This window comes from Schistocerca gregaria, chromosome 1, assembly GCF_023897955.1.
Source record: "Schistocerca gregaria isolate iqSchGreg1 chromosome 1, iqSchGreg1.2, whole genome shotgun sequence".
Taxonomy (NCBI): Eukaryota; Metazoa; Arthropoda; class Insecta; order Orthoptera; family Acrididae; genus Schistocerca; species Schistocerca gregaria.
In genome coordinates this window covers 181,347,807-181,371,139 of record NC_064920.1, presented here as the reverse complement: position 1 = coordinate 181,371,139, position 23,333 = coordinate 181,347,807, and the positions used below count along the sequence as shown (strand labels likewise).

The window sequence follows — 23,333 nt, the reverse complement described above, 5'->3', positions numbered from 1 at the left end:
GAACTTTAACAAGCTGCTGTCCTACAATTGCATCTGGCCAATCCGTGTCCGACACTTTGAGATGCGACTATGGTTGTTACTAAACGAAAATTAACAGGAAAGTGCCCCCACATCAATACTCTGGTCCATCGTCTCCAACCGTGCTCTCGTTGAAGTCATCACAACTGAAAGTAGGCTGTTCTAGTGAATCTCCTGAATACTTATTTTACTTGTCCGTATGTTTGTCATTATCGAAATTGCCTATCAAAAAAAAAAAATCAGCTTTCAGTGAGGGTGATCATAAGGCAGAAAATGTTTCAAGCTTGTAGTTAATGATAAAGTACCCAGTACTGCTTATGTCAAAATGTAGCCCGTCAAATTAAGCGAAAACTTGCTCTCAAAATGGATAAAGTGTCGTCGTTAAGTGCATCTGTAATCCCGATTAGAGATGTTACTGATAAAGTCGATAATTACACAAGCCATATGCTGGTGTAGCATTTTTCTGGAAAAAATTCCTGGGCTACACGAACAACAGAGACGATGCAGGCCGTATAAATTTGGAGGTTGACGTTCTGTTGTGACAGCATTATCACTAGTTGGAACGCTAATTACTTTATTAAAGGCGAAAACACGAGAACAAGCAGAAAGAAGGGAAGCATTGTGGCTTTATTATCTGGTGACATAATTAATTTACGCTGTCAGCCACTCTCGCAGCGTCCCCACGAATTAAAAATGAAGATGTATTTTTGTTAAATGGAGAGTGGCGTGGACAGCAGTGATAAAAAAAAGGAGTGGCGAGAGGACAGAAGACGATAAGAAAACCGGGGACCCGAAGTTATTTTGCAGTAGTTGGCTGTCCGTGGTAAACTGGTAGCGCGGTTATTGAAGCAGCTGTTGCCCAGAAGCGGACAGCCGGTGGCTCAAGACGTGACGGAGAGAGGAAGGACGGAGAACGGCATGGACAACTGCGTAATTGCGTGACATTCCCGGAGACAGGGGCGTTATCTGGTGAAACGCTAGACGGCCAGAGTCGGACCCAGGAAACGCGCCACGTATTCGTGGAAGCGTCAGCACGCTCGCGGGAATTAAAGCTGTAATTGATGGCATGTGTCCAGCCTCGGAGGGGCTATTATTAGTGGTGGGGGAGGAGGGGGAGGGGGAAGGGGAGGGGGGCACAGAGCGCCCTAAGACGGTCCCAGCACAAGGCGGGCTCTGTTCCGGTGACGATGGCCATCCCAACTCCTGCCGCGGCCGAGAGCAAGAAATACCTCCGGGGCGAGTCTGAAACGAGTGCTGGACTCCAGCAACGCAGTGGCCAGGTTTGGAGGCTGGATTCTGGGGAAGCACCTCGTTTTTCCAAGAGACAGAAAATGCCCTTTAAATTGTACTGCCTTTATCATGGCGAGATTAAGATGGTTACAAAGTTAGTCTTTCCCTACGCCTATTTGCAAACACAAACAAATGAAGCCTATGAAATAAACGTAAAAGAAATAAACAAAGAATTTATAAAAACGAACCATAATGAATCCTGGGAAAGCTTCATTTGAACATGACATTCACAAAGCACAGAACATGAAGCATATGAATAACACGGAGAAAGAAACTGAAAACGTTAATATAATAACAGAAAATCAACGGATAAGCCAGTACAGAAATTTACGGTGCGATGAAGACGATGAAGGAAGTTATTTTATAAAAATTGATAATAATTCTGTGGATCAAATAGGCGCAAAAAAGAGTTAAAAGCATCATTAAATATAGAAAGAAATAGAAAAATCTATTGACCCTGATGACATTAATATCGAATTAATTAAACGCGGAGGAATCATTTTAGAATTCTGTTTCCTTCATTTTAAAATATGTGTTGGAAGAATGGTTCCACTCCTGAAGAATTGAACCCAGCTGAAACTAAATCTACATTTAAAAAAGGCAATAGGTAAGACACACGAATTTATGGACGCATTATTTTACTAAACACTGGACATAACTTTTATGGGAAAATTCTTAATTAAGGGTTGCAAACTACCGATGATGCAGTAATTGAAGGAGAACAATGAGGCTTCAGAAAGGGACCTTTGTGCAATGATGGTGTATTTATAACAAGACGAGTTATTGAAAAACGTAGCGAATTCGGGCTTAGAAAGGCATTTAGCATTTCTTCGTTATCAGAAAGCCTGTGGTAAGGTAAAAAGACCCCTTTTGTTGAAAATGATGGAAATAAAAGGTTTTCATAAACACCTTTTTAATATCATAAAGAGTCCACATGTCAACACAAAAATAGTTATAAGTTCAGGTTTGAAAATTCAAGATGAAATTTCAGTAAATCAATGTGTTCGACAGAGATCTGTCTATCAATCAGTTTATTTAATTTATATATTTATGACATAGTTACGAAGTGGAAAGATGAAATACAGCTAGGACTTAAATAGGATCTAGGTACCACTAAGTACTCTGTCATATGGAGATTACCAAACAATTGTATAGGAAACTGAAGAGAATTTACGAAGAGCAGAACATAGGTCGAGCTAAAACGCGATATATTACAACTTAATTATATCTACAAATAAGACAACGATAACGGCGTTCAAAGGAAAGAATGCAGTTAGACCGAAAATAATAATAAGTGAGAAAATTTTGGAACAATTATCCCCCTTCAGTTATCTAGGATTTGATAATAGTTTTAACTATGACAACGACTATGAAGAGAAGGTTAACAAATATCAAATTATCTGCTGAACAATTGGAAGAATTTCGGAAAGAAAAATAAGAAAGCAAAAACAAGCGAAATTTTATAAATTCATGGCTGTACATAGTCTAGTACATAGTTTCGTGTCATGGACAGTAACAAAACAAGAAAAATCACGTATAAAAGCAGCAGAAATGAAGTTCATGAGGTGAGTAATAAAATGGATAAAATAAGGAATGAAACAATAAGATCAGGTTTAAAACTCTTTTCAGTTAATGACAAGGCAGAAGAGAACAGAATAAAAAGGGAGGAACACTTTGATAGAGTGACAGAAAACAGACTGTAAAAACGATAATTAATTGTCAGCTGACTGGAAAGAGAGAACTAGATAGACCTCGTAAGAGATGGATGGGTCGATGATAGAGGTCGGAACAGGTGACTACAACACCTAATCCTTTTAACGAGACAATGCTGATAACGGTAAACTTTGTTACCTCTTCTCTCAACTTCATGTGGCTAAGATATCTCTTGGCAGAGGGGCGTTTATTGAGGGGAGGGGGCCAACTACCTAAACCAGATGGGTATTATAGAAGTCTAAAAAATGGATAAAGTACATCGACAGAGGCAGGAACATGTTGTCGAGGCAGCGGGTAGCCTTCATAGCCTTCCTCGATGAGAACGGTACATTAGGATGGATAGTAGTGCCGTTTGAGGAAATTTTAGAATGTAAATTAGCACGTAAATTCAAATGGGGAGGGGTTGTGATGGTATGCAGGGCAATCACCGTGTAGAGATCTTGAGCCATGTAGTAATACAGTAGTAGTGATTTGACATCCCACTAATAAACACTAGCTATGATAAAGAAAGCGTCTCCTAGTTCAATAGAATTGTCGCTTGGCTGATGTACGATTGAGTGTCGCAGCAGAGGTCCAACCGAATTCTTGGCCGTTCCCGAACGCGAGATGAACTGATCAGCCGTGTTACGAGGTAAGTATCAAACTGCTGAGCACTCTAGTAAAGAGCGACAAATATCATTTTTTAAGTAAAACCTGGGCTTTGGAAATGCCAGTCTCTCAGGCAAATCTTTTCGGCCACCGAGTGTTAACAGTATTTCGTGAGAAGAATTTGGAAGACGAACAGAGATTTGAGAAAAGCTGAAGATGGAGCGTGCAGAGAGCTGCACTGCAAGACCAGTGCTTGAAATTGACAGAGATCTGAATTAGACTCGCGTTCTGTTCAATAACAAATAATCACGGTTTCACGCATCTAGAATTCTTGTGGCACAATAAAGTGGGCTTTTATTGTTGCCACTGGACAGTGCTATACGGTAGCTAAATAAGAGAATTTCACCGATCTTTTCAAAAACATTTCCATTTTTACTGCATGTTTCGTTTTTCTAAATTAAGGGACCATATAAACTATATAAAAAACTTTCGCTCATATTATTAGTATAAATAAGTAACATTGTTTTTGTGCAAATAGTAATTGTACTTCCGAAGCGGTTACACACGTAACTTACATAGGGACGATGGAGACGATGGACCAGACCAACGTAAGACACAATAATTGCTCATATGTACTTAACATACGCATTCACAGTTGTGTTTAAGCTTAGAGCCGCGCACGTATTATACGTTAGCCCATGTTATCGGAAATGTATGCTGCCTAGTGGAAGAGGACTACTGTTTCACAAGAACTACATCGCTAAATCTTATATGTACAACACACTGTCCATCATAACTTATATATACACAGGGGCCGCAGGTAAGTATGTACACACAAGGCAGAGCACAAAGGGCGACGGTCTGGACTTGCAGCCGCTGGGATGGTTCCGAAATGGGTTGCCACGGTCCAGGCCGGCTGGCGTGGCAACTCCCTCTGTCGCATACCTACGACGACGTCATAGCATCGTCTCAGGCGCACACGTTTGCAGGTGGAACAGCCCTTCCATCCCATCGTAAGCCAGCGTCACATAAGATACATCATCAGTTCTTGTGCCCATTTTGCGCCAACGAAACGCTGTATTTTTACAGACATTTTCACACAGTCACAATAATAATTACTGTTAAGCGGTACTGAAAGATTAACCGGATTATAATGTGAATGTGTTCTTGCTACAAAGAAGGCTACTGCAATTACTATGCACAGTGACAGGATATCTTAGGTGTTGATCAAGTAACCCTTACTAGCGTGCGCTTGACGTACGCTGTAGTCACATACAGGCTATGAGAATTGGCGAGAATACTTCCTAGTCTGTGAAGAAACATTTAATGCACTGCCTGAAGGCACATGATTCTTCTGCCCTTCATATTACCGTCCAGGAAAGCAAAGTGAGAATTGGAATTCGTAAATTGATTCTCAACGTAGAAATCCAAAAGTGTCTGCTTCTTATTACGTAAGCTTGACGAACTTCCGAAGTCACAACAAATGTGAATTCATCACTTATACAGAACTTTTTTAAAAAAATTTGGTTTTGAAGCACTTCTTGCGACTTCTAATATAATAAATTACACCGAGGAAAGTGCAAAATGACAGAGTAGGCCGTGAAAAGTGCTTAATGCTGCCCTCTTTGTGCACATTCGTTTCATGCGTTTGCACTGTCTTTCAGCGGAAATATCTGCTCCACACTCGTCTCTTGTTGTGTCAGTATTGAAGAAGTCAAAAACTGTCAAAGAAGTAAAAACAATAATAAAATATGTTACAAATTTCGTGTCAGATTTCCTCCGAGAAGCGTTTTTCGTTTTCATGACTCTGTTGTACGTCAGTAGCTGAACTGTGCGTGTCTGAGAGAAGTACTGAATTGTGGCCCTACTAATGTGCTACAGGGGTACAAAAATGCATGTTTTGTGATCACGGTGGTGATAAAATGCCAGAGGGCAGAAATTTGCACAATTTTAACGGAATTTTCTCCCATGAAAGGGTTTCCTCTCTTTAAGGAATGCTGTCAGGGAGACGAATGTCTCATTCGCGTATTGTCATACACTTTGAAACTAAGCAGATATCATCATAGGGGTTATTATCTTAGAAATAATACAACATTGGGAAGAATGTGCGAATACGTAAATTCTAGAGCCCTTCGAGGGAATATCGTGCGTGCGTCTACAAATGTCGATTCAAATAACTCAAAGTCATCTTGTAGATACAGCAATACATTGTTAATGTCACTGCTGAGTGCGAAAGATATATCACCGGCATACTTAATGGAAGTCTCAAGTCTTTCTCTGCATCGTACCGCCATCTGCACTGCCCTCTACAGAAGAGTCCGCACACTATCATTGTTGGAACACTGAGCTCCCTTTTGTCGTGCTACCGGTGTCACTACATCAGTCACTGCGATGCTGTTGAGTGTTGTCCGTTAAGCACCAAATATTTCCTTCAGACGACGAAATTTTGACGGCGATACTGTTGAATACCTACAATCCGATGAGATGTAGCGAACCGACGTGCTAAGAGATGCTGTTGCGGAAAATTACGTGCCGCAAAGTGTCTTGTTGGGCACAGTACTCCATTCAGCTCGGAAGAAATGTCCACCGTCGAGCGCGGAGGAATTGCTTCACCACGGCGGCGAGGTGTCTCGGGGCAGTAAGGGGTGCGGCGTCGCGGCAGAGGGCGGGTGCGGCGGCGGCAGGAGGCGGCGTCGCGCTGCATGCTGGGAAGCGTCGCGGGCCGCGCGCGGGCCCTGCGAGCGCGCTGGCTAGGGTCACTGCCCGTACCCGTAGCCAGCGGCCCACTGTCACAAGGAGTGGTAGTCGTGGATGAGGGCGTCGGCGGCGGCGGGCGGCGCCGCGTGGTGGTGGTGGTGTAGGTGCGCGCCGCCCACGCCCACCCCCACGCCGACGCCCACGCCGACGGCGGGCTGCGGGCACGCCGGCGGCAGCAGCTGCGACTGGTAGGCGGAGGCGGCGGCCGCGGCGGCCAGCGTCGCGTTCGACATGACGGTCGCCTGCAGGCTCGCCACCGACGGCTTCAGGTCCACCGCCCCCGCGCCGCCGCCGCTTCCACCCCCGCTCGCTGCGGCGCTCGGGTACAGCTCCGCGCCGTGGTGCGCCGTCTCCTGCAACACCGAACCATCTTTTCAGTCAACTTATCTCCACTCTGAGCTTCTTGTGCCCAGATTGTCCTATTATTTGATTTATTTTATTTAGCTTAAGACGTAACACGTAATACCACTTAATAAAATACAGTAAAACTCTACAAAAACAACATAAGTATTAGTGTTGATCAGAATGAGTAAAGAGAGAAATGTCTGACTACGTTCAGTTATGCTCAGCTGTTTGAAAATCAAATAACGTAAGAGGTTTACCAGCATAGTCATTCATAATTTTTCTAAGGGGATGTTTCAATGTGTCCTGCAATTTGTGCCACACAATTTTGTTACAACCTTCGTACGCGCATGTGTGTGTGTGTGTGTGTGTGTGTGTGTGTGTGTGTGTGTGTGTGTGTGTGTGTGCATATAACTTTTGTAGTGGCATTTATACAGGGTGTTACAAAAAGGTACGGCCAAACTTTCAGGAAACATTCCTCACACACTAATAAAGAAAAGATGTTATGTGGACATGTGTCCGGAAATGCTCATTTTACTTTCGTCAGTATGTTACTGTACTTCCTCGATTCACCGCCAGTTAGCACAATTGAAGGAAGGTAATGTTGACTTCGATGCTTGTGTTGACATGCGACTCATTGCTCTACAGTACTAGCATCAAGCACATAAGTACGTAGCATCAACAGGTTAGTGTTCATCACGAACGTGGTTTTGCAGTCAGTGCAATATTTACAAATGCGGAGTTGGCAGATGCCCATTTGATGTATGGATTAGCACGGGGCAATAGCCGTCGGCGGGACGTTTGTATCGAGACAGATTTCCAGGACGAAGGTGTCCCCACAGCAAGACGTTCGAAGCAATTAATCGGCGTCTTAGGGAGCACGGAACATTCCAGCCTATGACTCGCGACTGGGGAAGACCTAGAACGACGAGGACACCTGCAATGGACGAGGCAATTCTTCGTACAGTCGACGATAACCCTAATGTCAGCGTCAGAGTAGTTGCTGCTGTACAAGGTAACGTTGACCACGTCACTGTATGGAGAGTGCTACGAGAGAACCAGTTGTTTCCGTACCATGTACAGCGTGTGCAGCCACTATCAGCAGCTGATTGGCATCCACGGGTACACTTCTGCCAATGGTTCATCCAACAATGTGTCAATCATCATTTCAGTGCAAATGTTCTCTTTACGGATGAAGCTTCATTCCAACGTGATCAAATTGTAAATTTTCACAATCAACATGTATGGGCTGACGAGAATCTGCACACAATTGTGAAATCACGTCATCGACACAGATTTTCTGTAAACGCTTGGGCAGGCATTGTTGGTGATGTCTTGATTGGGCCCCATGTTCTTCCACCTACGCTCAATGGAGCACGTTATCATGATTTCATACGGGATACTCTACCTGTGCTGCTAGAACATGTGCCTTTACAAGTACGACACAACATGTGTTTCATGCACGATGGAGCTCCTGCACATTTCAGTCGAAGTGTTCGTACGCTTCTCAACAACAGATTCGGTGACCGATGGATTGGTAGAGGCTGACCAATTCCATGGCCTCCATGCTCTCCTGACCTCAACCCTCTTGACTTTCATTTATGGGGGCATTTGAAAGCTCTTGTCTACGCAACCCCGGTACCAAATGTAGAGACTCTTCGTGCTCGTATTGTGGACGGCTGTGGTACAATACGCCATTCTCCAAGGCTGCATCAGCCCATCAGGGATTCCATGCGACGGAGGGTGGATGCATGTATCCTAGCTAACGGAGGACATTTTGAACATTTCGTGTAACAGAGTGTTTGAAGTCACGCTGGTACGTTCTGTTGCTCTGTGTTTCCATTCCATGATTAATGTGATTTGAAGAGAAGTAATAAAACGAGCTCTAACACGGAAAGTAAGCGTTTCCGGACACATGTCCACATAACATATTTTCTTTCTTTGTGTGTGAGGAATGTTTCCTGAAAGTTTGGCCGTACCTTTTTGTAACACCCTGTATATGTCGTAAATAAAGAAAACTAACAAGTGCGACTAAAAACTTTTCATTGGACAAATATATTATACTAGAACTGATATGTGATTACATTTTCACGCAATTTGGGTGCATAGATCCTGAGAAATCAGTACCCAGAACAACCACCTCTGGCCGTAATAACGGCCTTGATACGCCTGGGCATTGAGTCAAACAGAGCTTGGATGGCGTTTACAGGTACAGCTGCCCATGCACCTTCAACACGATACCACAGTTCATCAAGAGTAGTTGTTCGGCCACCATTGACCAGACGTTTTCAATTGGAGAGAGATCTGGAGAAAGTGCTGGCCAGGGCAGCAGTCGAACATTTCCTGTACCCAGAAAGGCCCGTACAGGACCTGCAACATGTGGTCGTGCATTATCCTGCAGAAATCTAGGGATTCGCAGACATCGAATGAAAGGTAGAGCCACGGGTCGTAATACATCGGAAATGTTACGTCCATTGTTCAAGGTGCCGTCAATGAAAACAAGAGGTGACAGAGACGTGTAACCAATGGCACCGCATACCATCTCGCCGGGTGATACGCCAGTATGGCGATGACGAATACACGCTTCCAGTGCGTGTTCACCGCGATGTCGCCAAACACGGATGCGACCATCATGATGCTGTAAACAGAACCTGGACTCATCCGAAAAAATGACGTTTTGCCATTCGTGCACCCAGGTTCGTCGTTCACTACACCATCGCAGGCGCTCCTGTCTGTGATGCAGCGTCAAGGGTAACCGCAGCCGTGGTCTCCGAGCTGATAGTCCATGCTGCTGCAAACGTCGTCGAACTGTTCGTGCAGATGGTTGTTGTCTTGCAAACGTCCCCATGTGTTGAGTCACTGATCCAGACGTGGCTGCACGATCCGTTACAGGCATGCGGATAAGATGCCTGTCATCTCGACTGTTAGTGATACGAGGCCGTTGGGATCCAGCATAGCGTTCCGTATTACCCTCCTGAACCCACCGATTCCATATTCTACTAACAGTCATTGGATATCGACCAACGCGAGCAGCAACGTCGCGGTACGATAAACCGCAATCGCGATAGGCTACAATCCGACCTTTATCAAAGTCGTAATGGTACGCATTTCTCCCATTACAAGAGGCATCACAACAACGTTTCACCAGGCAACGCCGGTCAACTCTTTTTTGTGTATGAGAAATGGGCTGGAAATTTTCTTCATGTCAGCACGTTATAGGTGTCGCCACCGGCGCCAACTTTGTTGAATGCTCTGGAAACCTAACCATTTGCATATCACAGCATCTTCTTCCTGTCGGTTAAATTTCGCGTCTGTAGCACGTCATCTTCGTGGTTTAGCAATTTTAATGGCCAGTAGTGTATGTATATAGATAGTCCATCTACACCGGTTTGATGTGTGAGTTCGCAAAAATCAAAGTATGCGACATAAATGGCGGTTTCTTTTGATTCTATTGACTTGCGATGTTGCAAAAGGCAAACGATGCTTGCAAATTGTCTACCGTGCAACGAAAATATTGGCTAAAGGTATCAGTGGACGGGACTGGAAATATTCACTGGTGCGCATAGCATGAAGCTATGGAACGTAGTTGAACTGCTAGGTCGACGTATAACTTACAACAGTGCTACAGTGCTATTGGTATTGACAAAAAGGAGAGCAGTGTTAACAATAAACAAAGAGCAAACATTGTATTATCTCTACAACAACAGTTATCGAAGTTGCCGGCCGGGGTGGCAGAGCGGTTCTAGCGCTACAGGTTGGAACCGCGTGACCGCTATGGTCGCAGGTTCGAATCCTGCCTCGGGCACGGATGTGTGTGATGTCCTTAGGTAACTTAGGTTTAAGTAGTTCTAAGTTCTAAGGGACTGATGACCTCAGAAGTTAAGTCCCATAGTGCTTAGAGCCATTTGAACCATTTGAAGAATTTCGCTGGGTGAGAAAGAAGTGAGGGGTGAAATATTAGTGTTTCTGCAAGGCGAATCAGTGAATTATATGGTGTCGCATATGGTCGACTGTGCGGACAATGTACATGAGGAACACAATGATCACGATACACGCTTAACAAGTTTAAGTGATACTGAAACAGGTGTTCAGCAATGTAGTTCATCACCCTTCGCGAACAAGGGGCCACAAACCACGCCTCCAGCGAAACGTAGTGTAGTACAATCGTTGTCCAAAGACGTTATTTGAAGTGTAAATTTTTCGACCAAGTCCCCATCTAATTGGTCTAAAATCTGACGTAAATCGAAATGCTGTTTCTAAGTCGTTACATTAAGGATGTTTCTCATGCAGTGTGTGCTTGGGGGTAGTAGGTGTTGGTTTCTCTGGGCCGCATGTTCTTCCAGAAAAACTTGATCGACAGGATTAGGTTCGTCTTTTGCGGCAGCATCATCCCGGGATTACGTGAGGATGTTCTCCGTGAGAAAGTTGGAAAAGTGGTACATTCATAATGGGGCGTCAGTGTATTTCACTGCTGATCTAAGAGGGCATGCACCACGCCATTGTGCACACGCTGAATAGAACGAGCCGGGCCTTAACTTGGGTTCCGCCATCAGCGGCTCTGAATTCTTTGTATTTTTCAATCTGGGTTCATCTCTAAAGTGTGCAGCACTCCCATCGACAAGACGAGGAAATGGAACAGTGAAATTTCCAATCTTGTCAAGATTATAAGCGAAATGCACAGTTTATTTGGTTACGCCGTTTTTAGCTTATTAGGCCATCATCAGACTTTCACCGATTATCGTCATTGAAAAGTGTACAATACTGGTGAACGCCGTTTAAAAAGATGAGCGAGGTACAAACACGGCGTAAACGTCATTTTCGAAAGTGCAGTAGTAACGTAATTGGAAATGTTAAAGTTAAACGGTAAATAAATATAAAGGGAACAAACCAGAAAAAAGTATAATACTAAAACTTCGAAAAAACTGTGTGCGTGTGTGTGTGTGTGTGTGTGTGTGTGTGTGTGTACAGAAGACAGAAGAGAGAATGTGCATAATAGAATAAAATTAATATAGTACAAGACTACTAAAGAATAGCTTGAAGAGGAAGAAGATGCTGAAACAGAGAAAAAGATGGAAGTGACAGTAGCATCGGAAAATACAGAAGTACATCAAATATTCGTGGTGTGGAGAATTTCTCTTATTGTAGTGAAAATGTGCCTATTAGAAAACAACAGAGTATAAGGAGTACAAAGACAACCTCAATAAAGTAAATAAATACATGAAATAGTGGAGCAGTATAAGAGAACAGAGAGTTTGGGTAGAACTGGGGAAATGTGAAGGTTAAGTGAAGGTTATAAGATGGGAGTTATTGAGCTGTGTCTGGTGGTCTGATGGGCTGAGGACTGATGTTTACTGCTTTCTAGGACTTCCAACAGATTGAGTCATATCAAGACAGATCGGGATGATACTGGAATGTTTAAAAGAATTAGTTACCCACTGCTGACAGATCCAGAACTGCGAGAACAACACGTGTTACCCGTCTCTAGCAGGTGCGGGTGAACAGTATACCTCAACGTTTAACGTGCTGAAGCTGTGCTATTTGTTGAACGTAAGCTGTGGGTGAGATTCAAGCCCATGTAGCAGGTGAGTTGATGAAAAAGTTTTATTTGAAATACGTTTTTACTGACTCGACTAATACTTCAATGGGGGCTCGTAACCACACTTTCACAATTATCTAGCAAACTGCTTGTATGTGAAAACATGTTTCCTGGAATATGTTTGCTTGTATTATAGTACATTTTCACTCGTCTATCATCATTTACGCTATTACTTACGGTACACCTTGTAGAAGTTGCTTTACGCGTTATCTAAGACACTGTGAGTAACCACGCGACACAGAGTTACGAGGCATCTTATGCTTCAGTACTGGGTATGATAGTTCCAGTCCTTTCCTTTTACAATGGAGCCGGAATCTTCCCTCCCCGACTCCCACAATTGACGTTGTCTTGGGAACATTATGTCCATGCTGCATTTGGCCTCGAAGTCAAATATCGGTTCAGTTGGACCAGAGGACCCAATACTTTACAAGCAAAGACAAACCATACCATTATGGAGCCACCACCCTCTTGCACAGTACCTGGTTCACAACTTGAATCCATGGCTTCCTGTAATCCACTACCATCAGCTCTTACTATAGAAATCGGGACTCATCTGATCAGGCCACCGTTTTCCAGTCATCTACAGACCAACCGATATATTCACTAGCTCAGGACAGGCGTGCAGGCGATGTCATGCTATTAGAAAAGGCACTTGAGTCCGTCATCTAATGCCGTAGCCCAATAACATTGATTTCTGCCATTATTTCACGCGGAATTGTTTGTCTGTTAGTACTGACATGACTATGCAAACGCTGCTGGTCTCGGTCGTTAAGTGAAGGGTGTCGGCCACTGCGTCGTCCGTCGTAGGAGGTAATGCCTGAAATTTGGTATTCTCGTCACTCTCTTGACACTGCGGTTCTCAGAATACTGAATCCATAACTATTTCCGAAACTGAATGTCCCACGCGTCTACCTCCAACTACCATTCCGCGTTCAAATTTGTCAATTCCCGTCGTGCGCCCGTAATCAGTTGGAAAACCTTTTCCCATGAATTGACTGTGTACAAATGACAGCTCCGGGCATTCACTGCGGTTTCGCACTTGTGTACGAGATACTACCGCCCTCTGTGTATCTCCATATCGCTGTCCGATGACTTTTGTCACTTCAGCGTAGTCTGGATAATTTGCGGCTAATGAATTACAACGTCTCAAGATATACAGGGTGGTCCATTGACCGCGACCGGGCCAAATATCACACAAAATAAGCGTCAAACTGTCTAGCTTGAAGGGGGAAACCATGTGGCGCTATGGTTAGCCAGCTAGATGGCGCTGCCATAGGTCAAACGGATTTTTTATTACATATTCGTGTAGTACGTAAAGAAATATGAATGTTTTAGTTCGACCACTTTTCTCGCTTTCTGATAGATGGCGCTGTAATAGTCACAAACATATGGTTCACAATTTTAGACGAACAGTTGGTAACAGGTAGGTTTTTTAAATTAAAATACAGAACGTAGGTAAGTTTGAACATTTTATTGCGGTTGTTCCAAAGTGATACATGTACCTTTGTGAACTTGTCATTTCCGAGAACGCATGCTGTTACAGCATGATTACCTGTAAATAGCACATTAATGCAATAAATGCTCAAAATGATGTCCGTCAACCTCAATGCATTTGGCAATGCGTGTAACGACTTTCCTCTCAACAGCGAGTAGTTCGCCTTCCGTAATGTTTGCACATGCATTGACAATTCGCTGACGCATGTTGTCAGGCGTTGTCGGTGGATCACAGTAGCAAATATCCTTCAACTTTCCCCACAGAAAGAAATCCGGGGACGTCAGATCCCGTGAACATGCGGGCCATGGTATGGTGCTACAGCGACCAATCCACCTGTCATGATATATGCTATTCAGTACCGCTTTAACCGCAAGCGGGCTATGCGCCGGACATCCATCATGTTGGAAGTACATCGCCATTCTGTCATGCAGTGAAACATCTTGTAGTAACATCGATAGAACATCACGTGAGAAATCAGCGTACATTGCACCATTTAGATTGAGATTGATAAAATGGGAGCCACTTATCCTTCCTCCCATAATTCCGCACCATACATTAACCTGCCAAGGTCGCTGATGTTCCACTTGTCACAGCCATCGTGAATTTTCCGTTGCCCAATAGTGCATATTATGCCGGTTTACGTTACCGCTGTTGGTGAATGACGCTTCGTCACTAAATAGAAAGCGTGCAAAAAAATCTGTCATCGTCCCGTAGTTTCTCTTGTGCTCAGTGGCAGAACTGTACACGATGATCAAAGTCGTCGCCATGCAATTCCTAGTGTATAGAAATATCGATGTTGATGTAGCATTCTCAACACCGACGTTTTTGAGATTCCCGACTCTCGCGCAATTTGTCTGCTACTGATGTGCGGATTAGCCGCGACAGAAGCTAAAACACCTACTTGGGCATTATCATTTGTTGCAGGACGTGGTTGAAGTTTCACATGTGGCTGAACACTTCCTGTTTCCTTAAATAACGTAACTATCCGGCGAACGGTCCGGACACTTAGATGATGTCGTCCAGGATACCGAGCAGCATACATAGCTCACACCCGTTGGGCATTTTGATCACAATAGCCATACATCAACACGATATCGACCTTTTCCGCAATTAGTAAACGCTCCATTTTAACACGTGTAATGTATCACGAAGCAAATACCGTCCGCACTGGCGGAATGTTACGTAATACCACGTACTTATACGTTTGAGACTATTACAGCGCCAACTATCACGAAGCGAAAAAAGTGGTCCAACTAAAACATTCATATTTCTTTACGTACTACTACAATATGTGCCATCTGGTTTTCCCCTTCAAGCTAGACGAGTTTCGTTCTTTGTAGTTTTTTCGTTTGATGCTTATTTCGTGAGATATTCGGCCCCGTCACTATCAATGGACCACCCTGTATACGCAGTTTCTAAGTGCACGCGCCTCTATGGTCCCAACGAATGTGAAGCAGTACTTCAGCTGAAGTCGTACGTGTACGAGTGCAAGAGAGAAACTTGTGGCTGAGGGACTGACTAAATGTGTAAGACGATGAGGCAGCCCATGCGCCGGAGTGAGCCGTGCCTGAGTTGTGACACCCCCGCCGCCCCCACCCACTGCCCCGTGTCGCCGGCTGGACGCGACCTGGCGGTGCGGCGCGCGCGGAGATGCTATCTGGCGGCCCGAGGACGAGGACGATGCCTATCTGGGCCAGCCCTGGGCCGCGGCCTTCGACACCTGGCCGCCCGCTATCCACGTGAAATATCTCTTTTTATAGCAGTCCGCCCGGTATTTTTATCCGCCCCTCCGTATTTACGCTGCACATGCGATAGCCCCGCACTATAGAAGGAGGTGTAAATGGAGTTTAAGGGCGTCGCCTTGTGACGGACGGCTGCTCGCGAGAGGGTCGGCCGTTCCGGTTTCCATTCTGTTCCCGCTATCGCCTCCCAGACATCTAACCCCCGCGGTTCCACTTGCTGCCGCAGTGTCTGCACACAAAATTATGTGCTCTTTCGCGGAATCTCTATTTATAACACGAGCCTCCCGAAACGTTTCACTATCTTTTGAGCAACAAGTGCTTCATTCAAAAAGTAAGATATAAAATCTCGGAAAATACTTCTGGAGCTGTATATTTTTCTATCAATGTGATATCTGTAGATAGGGTGGACCAAAACAACCAGATAAATAGGTCAGAGAGGAGTTGAGTGGGTCCAGTCCAGCAAAACGTTTCAAGTAGCCACAGCTATGAATGGGACAGTGCTCAAATGGTTTAAATCATACCTAACTGGAAGAGTGCAGAAAGTTGAAATAAACAATTCACGTAATATGCAAAAAAACTGGTGATTTCTCGAACTGGGGAACAATCAAGAAAGGGGTGCCGCAAGGTTCGGTCTTGGGTCCTCTGCTGTTCCTAATATATTTTAATGACTTGCCATTCTATATTCACGAAGATGCAAAGCTGGTACTTTTTACCGATGATACAAGTATAGCTATCACACCCGACAGACAAGAATTAACTGGTGAAATTGTAAACGATGTTTTTCAGAAAATCATTAAGTGGTTCTCTGCAAATGGGCTCTCATTAAACTTTGACGAAACACAGTATATACAATTCCGGGGTCAAGGATTTTTTCTGCCTCGTGATAACGGGGTGTTGTGTGATGTCCTTAGGTTAGTTAGGTTTAAGTAGTTCTAAGTTCTAGAGGACTGATGACCATAGATGTTAAGTCCCATAGTGCTCAGAGCCATTTGAACCATATACAGTTCCACACAGTAAATGGAATGACCCCATTAATAAATATAGACTTTGATCAGAAATCGGTAGCCGAGGTAGACTATTCAAAATTTCTATGTGTATGCATTGATGAGGGGTTGACCTGGAAAAAACACACTGAGGATCTGCTGAAACGTTTGAGTTCAGCTACTTATGCTATTAGGGTCATTGCAAGTTTTGGCGATATACATCTGAGTAAATTAGCTTACCACGCCTATTTTCATTCTCTGCTTTCGTACGGCATCATATTCTGGGGTAGCTCATCATTGAGGAAAAGAGTGTTCATTGCACAAAAGCGTGTAATCAGAATAATTGCTGGAGCTCATCCAAGATCATTCTGCAGACACTTATTTAAAGAGCTAGAAATCTTCGCTGTAGCCTCACAATATATATATATTCACTTAAGAAATTTGTTATTAACAATCCGAACGAATTCAAAAGTAATAGCAGTGTACGTGGCTACAAGATTAGGACAAAGGATGATCTTCACTACTGAAGGTTAAATCTAACTTTGGCTCAGAAGGGGGTAAACTATGCTGCCACAAAAGTCTTTGGTCGCTTACCTAATAACATCAAAAGTCTGACAGACAGCCATATAGCATTTAAAAGGAAATTAAAAGAATTTCTTAATGGCGACTTCTTCTACTCATTAGATGAATTTTTGGATATAGTAAGTGCGTAATTTCCCAACCTCCACAAAAAATATATTAAGTGTCATGTAATATTTTGTCTAATGAAATATCTTGTGTAGACACCTTTTATTAACCTGACACGTTCCACATCATTACGAAGTGTCGTATTCATGATCTGTGGGACAGGTACTAATCTAATCTAATCTAATCTGCGCCATTCTGGGACTTCGCCTATGAAACGAAATCCAATCAGGGACAAGCATATCGAAGTTTCAACCGCTTCAGTTATTCGCATTATGTCAGGAGGTATTGAAAGGGTACGCCAGCCACTTCGTCTTCGTAGCAAGACTGAAATCAGAAATTTCTGTAAAAGAAGTATCATTTGAGGAAAAAAGAGTGATTAACATTAATTTTTTGCGTCTGTCGTCTTAGTCCACACTCTCTGATCTACTGTACTTCTTACAAGTCCATTGAGGCTCTCCGTACGTTAGCAAAGATTAAAACATATGGGCCTTAGCTTTTGTGATTAATAACATTCCACGACTCAGTGCTGTTCCTGCAGTACAATTTACTATCTTAACAAATTAATTACTTTGCAGTACTCATTGCACCGTACCACTGGAATCACTTCCCTCGACGCTCATGCTGTGGACCTCTTTGACGAGGCTTCCTCCATGGCAAGACCTTCCGTAAGGCAAACCACAAAATTTTAAGTTTTGATTTAATAGTCAAGCTTAACTTAGTAAAACCAGAGATAATTCACGTCTGACGTAATCAGCCATGAATAGGAATTTTTAGTTTGCCTAGCTTTGACTCTTCAGTTGAAAACATTATCTTCAGCTAATTTAATTAGTAATTTCGATCTTTGGTATAACATATACTAATTGAGGCAGTTTAATGCTACTCTGTAATTAAGATATTGTAGAAGAAGAAGTCGTGGAAGGGCACTTCCCTCTAGTCTGGAGGAAACAAAGAGTCTCAAGAAACCGTTGAAGTTATTTTCTGATGTGTTATATCCACAATGATTGTCTCACTTGGCGGTATGCCAGAACCTGTGCATGTGTGTGTGTGTGTGTGTGTGTGTGTGTGTGTGTGTGTGTGTGTGTGTATGTGCACTTTCGCCCTCGCTCACCAGTAAAGTTGGTTACATGTATCAAAGCAATATTTCCAGAGTGCATGAAGATCTATATTATAACCGACTGAACTGGTTAGTGGTTCATGGTTCATACACCCAGTTGGCCGTGTAATGGCTTCCTGGGTAACAAAAATTTAGTTTTCAGCTTTCAGTACTTCATAATATTGATGGAATTATTTATTTAAAATGCCGTCATAATCAACTGATTAAGAGGTATGATCTTACTTTAAAGGTTTAACACAATAAAACAAGCATTGCTGTTACAAACTGCGTATATATTTTGAGACAGCAGAGCTCACTACGAGCAAATTACCCCAAATGTAATCATCCACTATTCGAGGCGCTTACCAACTTCCAACAAACTTTAAACGTAGTTTGAAGCCTTTATGAAAGTTTTTTCGTTGACATCCCCGCACAACGATGCAAGGAAGTAATTTTATCACGTACTACATATTCGCTCTTCTTGTAGTATAACTTCGGGATCAAGAATAACGCTTCAATTCCTTGCTTCTTTTGTACTAAGTCTCTTCTCAATTCGCAACATACTTTGCAGGCAGCATCTAAATATACTGATCAGTCAGAAAATTATAACCATCCGCCTATTATAGGTATAAACTCATTCAGGAGATGGCAGCGTCACCTGGCGCGGATTGACTGCTAGTCAGACACAAGTACGGTGCAAGAGATATCAGTGAAAGTGCTGTCCTTGTGTAGAATGGGAAGTCGCACGATCTATCTGAATTTGGTGGAGGGCAGATTTTGCTGCCCTAAGGGCTCGGCACGAGCATTTATGGAAACTGCACGATTTGTCGGATGTTCAAGGAGTGCAGTGGTGAGTGTCTTCAACATGTGGTGAAATCAAGGTGGAATCATGTCCATGGGTCGTGGGTCGGGCGTCCATTCCTCATTACAGATATCCTTAAGTGTAAAATTAATTTCAGTCATGGTTCACATAATTTGTTTAATGGTACTTATTCCGTTGGTTAATGTAATGTCGTTATACGTCTACTTGTGCACTGTTACTAATTTTTTATAGGGCTACTGATAATAATTAGTCAGTAGACACCAGTATAGCCGTTAAAAAGTTTATGTTAACAAAAACTGAAATAAATTTTATAGTTAAAACTAACGTCCTGACTTATTCTCTCTGCCAATAGCGGACAAATAAGAACGGATACCCTCATCGTTGATACTGTGGAATTGTCAGCGATAGCGCCTCATCTCACTTTTACAGTTTTCTTCAAACAGCGTTACGTGTAGTTGTTGATGTATGAATACCCAGTAGGAAGATTAGTTAAGAGATCCTAGGGATATTTGAGAATATGTGACAAGGTTTCATGGGCGATTGGTTTTATGGACCATTGTAATGCGTGTGTTGAGTCTCATGATCTCCACTTTGATTGCTTCAGCTGATATTGTCAAGTTCAAGTTTTTTAGGCCGACAGAAGACTAAATATTCGTTTCCACTGCAATTTCTTGAGTAAAAGTTCTCATTTTAGAATACTCAGTCAAGTTCAAAATTTTGCCCTTGAAAATAAGTGTCACCCTGTATTCGTGGGAAACCAAATTCTGGGATAAAATTAATTAGGGTATAGCTTAAAATACATAACAGTCTCCACTATCTCGGCGCAATATAACTTTGCTCGTATTCTGGCTTTTGCTCAGTCATTGCCGTTCTTCAAGTCATTATCGTTGTTCGGTCAAGAAACGAATTTTGGGGTGTATTTTTATGAAATTGACAAAAACAAATTTTATTGTATCGAAGGAAAGACAACACGCTGTTTTGAGAGAAATATAAGTTCATCAGTCATCTGCAATTCATTACTAGCAAATCTCGTTCGCCTCATAATCTACACTACGCAATCTTAATTTGTTGTCTTGCCTGGATCTTCGGTGTCTTGGAAGAACGCTTGTAAGCAACATATATGGAAGCTGCGACTGTCACGGAGCCAGATATCGACTGTGAAGATCGACAGGTAATGTGCGGCGAAGCGCACGATTTCTCGTGTACGACATGAGACGAATATCTCGTATTACGTTAATATCAGAATGCAATAGTACTGCGTCTGTCTGAAATATTTAAAAATAGACACGGCTTTTACGGTGGTGCAGGTATTTTTTATTGCTTCTACAAAGTATAGCGGCATAATTAACTCCGAAAGACAAGCTCATTTACGATTCTAATAAACTTCTGTACTCCGTAAATACAATGAAGATCACGCGGCTGTTGTGTTAACAATGTCCATTGTAAATGATCAGAGGAGAACAAGACCATAAATATCACTAATGTTAGTTTCAATTGCAGTAATTACAACTGTGCTTTCAGGTTCCTGCCTAATCACGCCCTCGAAAATCGTGACATACTGCTGCAACTAAATCGAACAGTAATCATATTTACAGTCTTGCTTCCCCTCTGAATATGTTATTACTTTTGACAGTAAAAACTGAATCACTTGCCTTCACCCATCCACCCACATAGACCCTTGATTTAATTAAAAAATAAAACATTTGAAACATTGATCATTTGAAATGGAGACTGCTTGATAGGCTATACACAAAATCCATATCGATCGTCTTTTGTCGTTGTAGTTGTTCATTGCTGTAAAAATATCGATATCTAACAGTCGTACCTTTGATATATATCACTTGCAAGCATCTTCCAAATTACCGGATCTTCTTCTTAGGATGAATTTTTAACGTACCTCAATAATACTTTTTGGAGAATTTGATACGGTTATGTATAGTATGCTGTTGGAACTGTTGTTATCCACAGTACGTAATCGGTTAGTTGTTCTTGGAGCCAAAGCAAACATGTGTGTTCTTTCATCTCCATGGTAGTGAATCGTATACACTTTACTTTCTACTCTCAGAGTAATGACGTAAGAAAAATTATTTGTGAACGCGTCCGCGACGAAATGATTTTGGCTGGTAGACTTGTTGACTATCCAGATGGGAGATTTTAAAACACATTTGGAAGCTTGACAAAACCGCGGAGCACCTGTGCACTCTCTGCTGTTAACTGGAGAAGGTAACTCAGTCACCACAGCTGCGTGCCAAGCTGGACTAGGCTATTTTCGACGGAACGTGAAATTACTGAAACAGGATTGCTACACATTGGACCCGCGTTAATCAAAACATAAAACTATAAAATGCGAAAGTACTGGATATATGGCCAGCTTTGTGACTGGACTGAATAGTTCCTAGCAAACGGAAGACAGAATGATATTCATTACGAAGAGAAATCTTCAGATCTTAAAATAACTTTGGGCGTACCCCGAGGAAGCGTTAAAGGGCCATCACTGTTTACAGCACGAGTAAGTGGCTTGCTTAACTAAGCAGTTGCTCGTAGACTGCCATTATACTTAGAGAATCGTGACGCAAAAAATTGCAGCGAAATTCAGAAAAACGACTACTAGGACAAGGGTTGGTAGTTTGCACTCAGCATAACCAAATAAACTACATGATGGCATACTAACAAAAGTGAAAATATTCAGTAAATACAAAAAACGTTATAGATAGATCGAAACACAAAGTTTGTAAATAAAACTTTTCTGCAGCTTTGCAATTGTGTTTTGTCACAACACTGAAAGGAAAACTACTTCGATATCTGACATACCAGACAATTATTGTGCATTGTATACATTTTTTTGCTAATATGAATCTCACGAAAAATATATGAATAGAGCAATTACGGGCAGTTTTTCTTCTACTCCATTATCCTCTTCTGTGCATGTTGTGAGCCATTTGAAACGTTTCTCATGAAACTCATCGTATCCTGCAGGAAAGTGTTTTCTTTCTCATTGTTGCAACGCTAGCAGTGACGCGTAGTCTCTCATGATGGAGACTCGGAGGGATATTGCAGCATTTAATGTGTGCTTGGTTAGTCCAGCAATATATTGAAAGTCAACAATCTTGTCTTTCAAATCTAATTTGTTTTCAATACACTTCAACTTTCAAAGTTGAAAAGTAATTTTGCTTTCCCTAGGAATGTCTCCCTCTGCTGTCTGATGTGACGGACACACCTTTATATAATGCCTGGGCTGTCGTATCATGAAAGCTAGAATATCATCTGAATCCGGCACTTCCATGAAGTAATTTCCAGACACTCTACTCTTTTCCCATGAGTTCACAGTATTGTTTCACTGTATATATTGTGGTGTCACCGCCAGACACCACACTTGCTAGGTGGTAGCCTTTAAATCGACCGCGGTCCGTTAGTATACGTCAGACCCGCGTGTCGCCACTATCAGTGATTGTAGACCGAGCGCCGCCACACGGCAGGTCTTGTCTAGAGAAACTCCCTAGCACTCGCCCAGTTGTAAAGTCGACTTTGCTAGCGATTGTTCACTGACTACATACGCTCTCATTTGCAGAGACGACCGTTTAGCATAGCCTTCAGCTACGTCATTTGCTACGACCTATCAAGGCGCCATATTCAGTTACTACAATTGAACAGATAATAGTGTGAATCATGTACCGTCAAGAGCGACGTTAATCATTAATGGATTAAAGTATGAAAGTAATTACGTCCGCTTTCTGAATTCTCATTCCTTGGAATGTTCCAGACCTCACGTCAGCTTAGTTCTTCCCTCCTCACGCCAGCCTGCGTGAGCTAAAACGCATTTCGGCCTCCTCTAGTAACTAGGTGTTGGTTCTTCTGCCAACACAACATATATTATGTCACTCTTACTGATGAACAGTAAAGTTCCTGTCACAGGACAGAAAGGAATATCCTCGTACAGGAAAATAGTGAGCTATACTCGTAGATTTCAGTACATCTTTATCAAGCATATTAAGCAGAAAACGAACCAACATATGATTACTGTTTTGTCCAGGATGTGCATCAGGGAACAATGTTAGATGCTGCACATCTTGTTCTTTATTATTTTGTTGTATGGAGTCCAACAAAAAGCGATAAACTCCATCAGGTGGTCTCTTGGCAGTTCCTTCATGGTAAACATGCAATGGGAATAGCGGGAAACTTTCAGAAATGTCATACATGCAGCCAAGC

General features: G+C 42.7%; 1 protein-coding gene across 1 annotated transcript in view; it reads right to left on the bottom strand.

Annotated features, from left to right (window-relative positions):
- Positions 1 to 438: 438 nt before the first annotated feature.
- LOC126336248 (homeobox protein six1-like) overlaps positions 439 to 23,333 on the bottom strand; it is a 374,382-nt gene continuing 351,487 nt past the window's right edge. The window contains exon 3 of the mRNA XM_049999744.1: positions 439 to 6,719. Coding sequence (XP_049855701.1) covers positions 6,399 to 6,719 — 321 coding nt within the window. The 3' untranslated portion in view covers positions 439 to 6,398. The remainder of the gene's footprint in view (positions 6,720 to 23,333) is intronic.